This window comes from Pteropus vampyrus, unplaced genomic scaffold, assembly GCF_000151845.1.
Source record: "Pteropus vampyrus isolate Shadow unplaced genomic scaffold, Pvam_2.0 Scaffold12, whole genome shotgun sequence".
NCBI classification, from domain to species: domain Eukaryota; kingdom Metazoa; phylum Chordata; class Mammalia; order Chiroptera; family Pteropodidae; genus Pteropus; species Pteropus vampyrus.
Window position 1 is genome coordinate 869,163 of NW_011888793.1, and position 7,920 is coordinate 877,082.

A 7,920-nucleotide genomic window follows, 5' to 3' on the forward strand; every position below is an offset into this window, starting at 1 on the left:
AATTTATTATAATAGCTGTATAATGAGGGAGGAACTAGGCCAGAAATGAATGGGCCTGATCTGTGCACGTGCCTTAGTGGCAAAGACCACCTGTGTCTCTGGGTCAGGATGTTGTGGGCTTTGAGCTTCTTCTAATTGTTCTTTCTGTGATAATATCTGTACTTGTCCAGTCTTTACTCCCTGACAACAGATAGTGATTTTGAAATCAGATATATCACTCCTTTGCTCATTTAGAATAAGATTTTTGCATACCTGATGCCAGACACTAATGATCTGTCTCTCGCTGCCCTTATCTATTTGTCTTTTATCTCCCACCACTTTTTTTCCTCTCAGTTATCGCAGTCACATTGACCTCCCTGATGGTTTCACAGAATACAAAAGGCACACTCTCACTTCTGGAACCTTGCTGTTCCCTTTTCTGGGACTGTGATTTCCCAGATAATCACACAGCATGTTCCTCTCTTTATTTGAATCTCAGATAAAATGTTACCTTATCAGTGAAGCCTTTCCTGACTCAAGTATTTGAAAAAGCACTCTTTCCATCATTGTTGCTTGATTATAAATTTTCTTCTTAACATTTTTATTACTTCTGGTACCTATTTCCTGTCAATACACTTAGCATTAGCTGATGTATACATTATACATTTATATACACACATGTGTGTATATGTATGTATAAATGTGTAGTAAAGGTCTGGCCGTTGCCTTTCTGAGGAAGTAATCTCTAAGCCCTTAGAACGTCATGCCTGATAGGAGTGACTTTGACTGTCTGGGGGCCTCGGACTAGCCAGACTGATTTAGAGTAGAGGCTTTGAGTCTTCTTATATTAGTTAGACTTCCCGATGAGCAGGAAACTGAGATCAGTCATGTGAGTGGACAACCAGGCATGCCCCCTACTCCTACTATGATGGAGCCCCAATTAAGATTCTGGACACTGAGATTCAGATGAGCTTTTTTTGTCTGCAATACTCTCTATGTAGTAGGCATTCACTAAATATTATAATATATAAATTACTGAAAGGAGCTAAATAATATAAAAAATTAAGAGACAATCTTTATGAAATTTAACACAACAGAACCATGGGGAGAAAAGCTTCCAAATAATGCATAACTGGGTCTCTTTTTTTATTATATTCTGAGTAATACTGTAATGTCAGAATGGTTGCCTTTGTCAGTTACAACTCTCGGAAGTCTCTGGGATTACATATTATGTGTTTTTATTATTAGGGGTTACGTCTTTTCAATTTATAAGAGTCACCACCAGATGGTGATATTTTTATTAGGTAACAAGTTTTTGTCTTAAATACATAATTTATAGAGAAAAGAGGTAAACTGTATGAAATAAAATATTTATTAATAATAAGAATAATGTAACAATGCAAGGGTAAAATATTTAAATATAGCACAAGATATCCATAAGTGTATTATACTGGAAACACATTTTTACAATCACAGTCACATTAAAAAGTAAGGAAACTTCATACTGGTATAGCCTAAACTTCTTTTCTCTTACAAGGCTTAGAAGGAGGAACCATACATGTTTGGGCACAGCTTCTGTGAAGGTTTCTTGTAGATTCATCTACTGTTGGTTTGGAATTTGAAGAGTTACAGGTTAGCAGTATGATTCTGATTGGCCTTTTAAACTGTGGCTTTGGGCTAAATTATCCTGGTATTGTGTCAATACGAACTGATATTGTGTCAATACGGCAGACCTTTTAAGTGTATCCATTGTATAGTTAATTCAACAACCGAAGGCGATGAAATGGGAACATCTTATTTTTTTTCAGTTGCCCCAGCATTACCCCAAAATGGGGGCGGGGGTGGGGACTGGAACACAGGAGGGAAAGGAGTGTTTTTGTCTTCCAATCTGATTCTTGTGTAATATAAATCTTGATTTTCATTAATCTTGAAATATATACCTTACAATCATTTAATAAAATATATCGAATTGTTTCTTTGCTTAAGATACACATATCTTTGGAAAAGAAACTAAAAAGCACCTAAACTTGGAATAATATTTGAAATAAAATTTTCTATGCTTCAAGAATGGCTAAGAAAGTTTGCCAGATCTGCAGCTTTAGAAACTGACACTCTCATTTTGAACTTAAAGGCTTTTCTTCTGCTTTACTCAGAAGTTTGTTACTCCAGTGGGCACACCTCATAAACTTAGATTGGAAATATTTTCCCCAATTTCCATTTAAATAAACAAAACAATTTTTAAAATGATGATGTGTACATTTTCAACCTTTTCCAATAGTGTTTCAGTTAAGGACTACTTCTAATTCCGCTTATAACACACGACATATTTGTTTAAAGAGCAATCTTGATATTCCGAAAAGATGAAAGGAAAACACTGTTATATTTAAGAAATAAACAAAAGAAAACATTCAATAAACAATTTGTATTTTATAGAAATGAAGGCAACAGCTATTTACAGACTAGGAACATGCGTGGTTTGAAGTTGGAAGCTAATTTGCTGTTTTACACAAGAATATATTTCCTAGACATCAGTGTAAAGCTAAAGCTGTAGCTGTAATGAGCTTGCTTTGCCAGCTACATTTTGGCAAGCCTGTTCAAATACAACTCAGAGTTTTGCTACATTTCTTCCATTTCCCAAATGTCTTTTTCCCCCATCAGTTTAAAGGCCAACATATGTGTAGAAACATGTGCATGGAAACATTATACTTATTGAGTTTATACAATTTGTTGTTTACTCTGAGGTTGACAAACATAGGCAAAAAACATTAGTAAACTAGACTAAGATTTGATTTAGAAAATATTTTTAGAAATTGGATAAGAAACAAATCTTTTAATTACCACAGTGTGTGATCTATAGCACTAGTTCCAGCTGTTTGCACTAGAAATAATTAACTAGTAAATCTGTAAAGCTTATGTAAATCAACAAATAAAGGAAATCAAATAGCCTCAGAACAGAGGTGTTAGTGTAGCAGTTTGAAGTTACAGATCCATTTTTGCCTTTATTAGACCAAATGATCACTAGGTACCCTTGCCTTCTTCCTCTCTTTTCCTGTAAGCTTTATTTAACAACTGAATTTCCTCCTGGTAGCCATCCCTCTCTTGATGCTGCCTTTTACTGTTCTGCCTGTGTGCTTCAACAGTGTCTGGAATTGAGATGTTAATATCACCATCAGGATTACTTGTGGGTAAAAAGAGAGAGTATGAGGCTGTTTCCCCTAAATCACATGAAACGAATCTGTTTTCTTTCCGTGAGTAGCGTAGGGATGGAGATCTGACCTGTGTGGAGGACTGGCTGATGTTGCTAATGATTGACACAGTGTCCAAGGCCTCTTCATTATCACAAATTTCAAGAACTTCCAAGTGTATTTTCACACTGGTGTCTGCAAATGTGGAGGGAGAATCTTCTGAGTTTGGTTCATGGCCAACACTTTTGGATCGGTAGACTTCTATTTTCTTAGAGGCTGGGGTTATTTTTTGTCCTTCTGTGCTTACCTCATAGGTAGAAAGAGATAGGGTTTTCCCTGTAGGGGCTTGAAGAGACACAGTCCCCTGAAATGCACACAAGGGAATCTCAAGGGCACCACCGGAACGCTGGGGACAAAAACAAAATGGTTATTATTGAAAACTAGTTTTTGAGATTAGGCCATTTAGAAAGTCATTTTAATCATCAAAATGATAACGTTTTTCTACTCCAGAGCTATTTCCCTGGAAACCTTTTACAATAAGAGATTTAAATTCTGCCATCAAAGTGCCGTTGTAGTTTAATTTCTTCTAGGTCAAATATATCATCTAAATGAAGGCAGTCAGGAACATTTTCTTGAATATATGAGACATATTTCCACCATTGAAGGCAAAATTTGGGAATTGATGGGCAGCAGTAGATGTGTCCAAGAGTAGAATATAAGCATAAAATTGTATGCATATTTCTAGTACAGAAATGCTTTTCTATTTTTGTTACGTATTCAGTTACATTAAGAAGTTTGCATAGGTTGAAAGAAATGCAGACTTTGTTATCAAAATGCACTTTTTATTTCCTGCTTAGTATGCCAGAGAGAATGATAATTGTGAAACTATGATTCAGGTTAAGTACAAAAAAATACTTCAACTGTGAGTTTCGAGCATATACAAGAGGAACTAAATGTCACTAAACTGTGCTACAGTGTGCTTTCCATGGAGAAACCACAGTCATCAAAGTAAACCTAGTAAGAGAAGTCCCCCATATCTCTGCAAAGACCTGCCTCAAAATTTAAACCTTTTTTATTATATTTAAAACTTTGTGTATTACAGTTTTTTAATTGTTCTCACCACTGAGAACTACTTAAGAAATGAAGAAAATAAGACCACTTTTTATAATAGTCTGTACTTTATATTGTTGATTCATGCCTTCTTACTTTCAGTTGACTCCTTTTTTAATTACATGTTTATCTCAGAATAAGATAGTAATATGCCAGTCTTCTAGAGCAGTGGTTCTCAAACGCAGGCCCCTCGACCAGCATCATTAGTGTCACCTTGTAACTTACAAGAAATGGGATTTTTGAGCTCTACCCAAGCCTACTGAATTAGAAACTCTGGGAGTGGGGTCCAGCATTCTGTATTTCAAACAAGACTTCCAGGTGATTCTGTTGCACAGTAAGGTTTGAGTTCCATTGCTGTAACTAAAGAAGTGGTTATTTTTAAAAGAAGAGGAGACTGATTAACAGACTCTTTTTATGCATATGCCTACCACCTGTAAAGCCTAGAGTTACTAACTGAATTGGCTTAAGAGTGTTTTTCTACCAGGGGAATCAGCATGAGGGCTCATGGTATTTTCCAACTTAGGATGATTAACCTTCCCAGTTTGCCTGTGACTGCTCCAGTTTTAGCATCAGAATTCCTGCATCCCAGGAAACCTCTCAGGCCCAGGGAAACCAGAATAGTTAGTCACCCTATTAGCCATGGGCATTTTTGGATATTGACCTAGGTAGGAGTGTCTAGAGGAAACCCAAGACCAGAGTCCCACTATTGGGGAATGTTTGAATTCTCATCAACTTGGAGAAATTTTTAAGAAACGATGCATCATAAACTTCATTTGGGGTACTGTCATGCCTAACTCCTTGAATTTAGGGACGACAAAAAATACAGTCTAGGATGCATGAAACATGTCACCAGGCTTTCCCAGTTATTCCCTATGGAGAAGTCTTGAACTCTGTTTATCCATTAGGGGACATGGGAACCTAACTTTAAGGCCTTATACCCTAAAATACCATAAACTTTGAAAACTTACACTTTAAAGTTCAGATTACTCTTCTGCTGAGGCAAAGAACTTCATCAACCTCACACATGTGATGTTGACTTAAGCAGGAGAGACAGAGGGACAACACAGGTTCATTACTGTACCAGAGCATTGTTTGAGTGATGGCAATTTTTGGCAAAGGAGAAGTGACTTTTATTTATTTTTTATTCATTCATTCATTAGAAATTTGCTGAGTACCTATTGCATGCAAGAGCCTGAGCTTACATTGAATATACAGATTACTATATACTGTATATAAAATATATAAAAAATATAATATATGTAAGAAATACTATACTTGGTTCAAAGCTTCACAGATATTTGGGTGAGAAAAACGTGAAGAAACAAAATTAAAATTTCATCTCTCACTGTTATATAGAGATAGGAACCGAGTTCCGTGGGGTTCAGAGAATGACCACCTCTGATAGAAAAGTTTCATATAGGAGTGGTATTTGAAATTGATCTTAAGGATCAAGGTGTTAAGAACCAAGAATCAAGAAACCATTTACAGTTTTAAATTTACAATTTTAAAAGCCTTGCTTTCTGAGTAATAAGTCGTGAGTTAAAAGGCAAACCTAAAAACATTACATCTGAGAAAATATTTCTTGTTATCAAAGTCAGAAACTTCTGTTTCTTTTTTAAATCAAATGGACTGAGACATTATGTAATCAAGTTTGGCTGTCACTTAATAATGTGATTTATAAGTACAGCCTTTATTCTGAAATATAGTTAATCTGAATGCTGAACTTCCTTATATTACACTTTATTACAAGAAAAACAAATATACATCGGTACTTAAAAAACTGGTTTTGTTTTCTCTTTAATATGGTACACTGTATAAGCAAAGTCCTGTGGAATAGACTAGTTTAAAAAAGAAAAATGCGATGAGAAAACTGAATTATCAATGTCCATCACTATTGACATGTCAACTTTCAAGGAACCTTCACTAGAGCATCAACAGTGTAACATGAGTTTATGAACACCAACTAGCATCACCGATGAGCAGTTAATATAAAAGCAAATGTGTTAAAGAATATTTTTCATCTGGTTTTATACATCCACATAGTGCAGATTTCAATAACTCCCCCTTGCTAACCTTATCTTTAAATGAACAAACAAGCTTTACTTAGTTATCAAATGACAGCTCCTTAAAATTGGCATTTGAGAGTTGTATAGTGTGAGAGTTTAGCTAAGTATGAAGTTGGATTATTCTGAGATGACACACAACGTCTTGAGTTATCAAAATCATTTTGTCAAACATTCTTTTTATTTCATGCATATTTGTGGTAGCTGCATATATGTGCTAAAAGGTTTTATGTATACATACACATATATAATACATACATAAATATATATTAATTTCTCTGAAAGTGTTGAAACATTCTTATTCAAAAGGATGGTCTCCATTTGAGAATCGTAGAAGTAAAAACACAAAGACAGATTCTATAGAAAAAATCTGAGCATACATCTCTATACTAGTAATGGAAAATTAGCAAGTTAGTTTCAGCAAAACAGTACTTTCACTTTAGGCTAATTCAGTAGTTTTAATTTTACTGGTTACGAAAGTATTTAATGTATATGTTGTTTGGTTTTAGATTTGTGTAAGTACTATAAGTGTATGGAGTTTATATGAAATTTTGCTTGTATGTCTTTAAGCAAAATCATAACAATTTGATTTGACAATAAAGCTCATAGAATTTTTTTCCTTTAGAGGGGCTTGTCTATTATTTAAGTTAGAGAAACATTGCTCTAGGTGGAAGAAAATAGGAGCTTGAACTAAGAGAGCAGCGATAGGGATAGGGATAGAGACTCAAGGAGGGAGCTGACAGAATGAGTAAAATCAACAGACTTTTCCACCTCTTTTAGGATATGGAAGGTGGACTAAAATGGAGAGAGATTAGAAGCTATGAGAACAGATGGATTGAACCACTATTATGTACTAGGACTAGGTTAACTGGTAGGTCTATAACACGAATGACGAGTCTCTCATATTGTAAGAGATCATAGACTGTAGAAATACCAAAGCTCATAAACAATTGCATTTGCATGTGATTCATGTGTGCTACAGTAGGCCCGGGCTGGAGAACTGTGAGAATCTGGAATAAGAGCCCCTAACCTAGGTGGAGTGAGACAGAAGAGGATCTTTCCTGGAGCAAAGCTCAGTTTTTACAGAGGAGTAGAAATACCTGATAGTAATGCTAGTATTTAACATTGTTCTAGAGGTCTTAGCTGGACAAATATAAAGAAAAAGGAAAAGAAATATAAATAGTAAGAAGATTCAAAATCATCATAATTTACATACGAATTTGTCTACCTACAGATTATACAGAAGCAAATCTGAAATAGAAATAATTCAGGAGTTTAGTAAGGTAGCTGAATTCTAGGTAAATATTAAGGAATCAATAGCAGTTACCAATCAAAAAATATATTTTAAAAAGGTCTCATTCAAAATATCAACAAAACTAAAAATGTATGAGAGCTATATGAGAAAAACACTGTAATAAAAAAAGGAATCCTGAATAAATAAGAGACAAAAAAGAGACAAGAAACAATATATCCACATGGGAAAATTCTGTATTGTAAATATGGCAGTTTTCTTTTACTTTATTGATTTAATACAATTTTAATAAAAATTCCAATGGAATACCATAGAATTTTATTTTGTAATT

The 7,920-nt window shown here is 34.7% G+C and overlaps 1 protein-coding gene across 1 annotated transcript in view; it reads right to left on the reverse strand.

Moving 5' to 3' along the window:
• Positions 1–2,997: 2,997 nt before the first annotated feature.
• Positions 2,998–7,920, reverse strand: part of GPR149 (G protein-coupled receptor 149) — a 49,522-nt gene continuing 44,599 nt past the window's right edge. The window contains exon 4 of the mRNA XM_011379239.1: positions 2,998–3,570. Coding sequence (XP_011377541.1) covers positions 2,998–3,570 — 573 coding nt within the window. The remainder of the gene's footprint in view (positions 3,571–7,920) is intronic.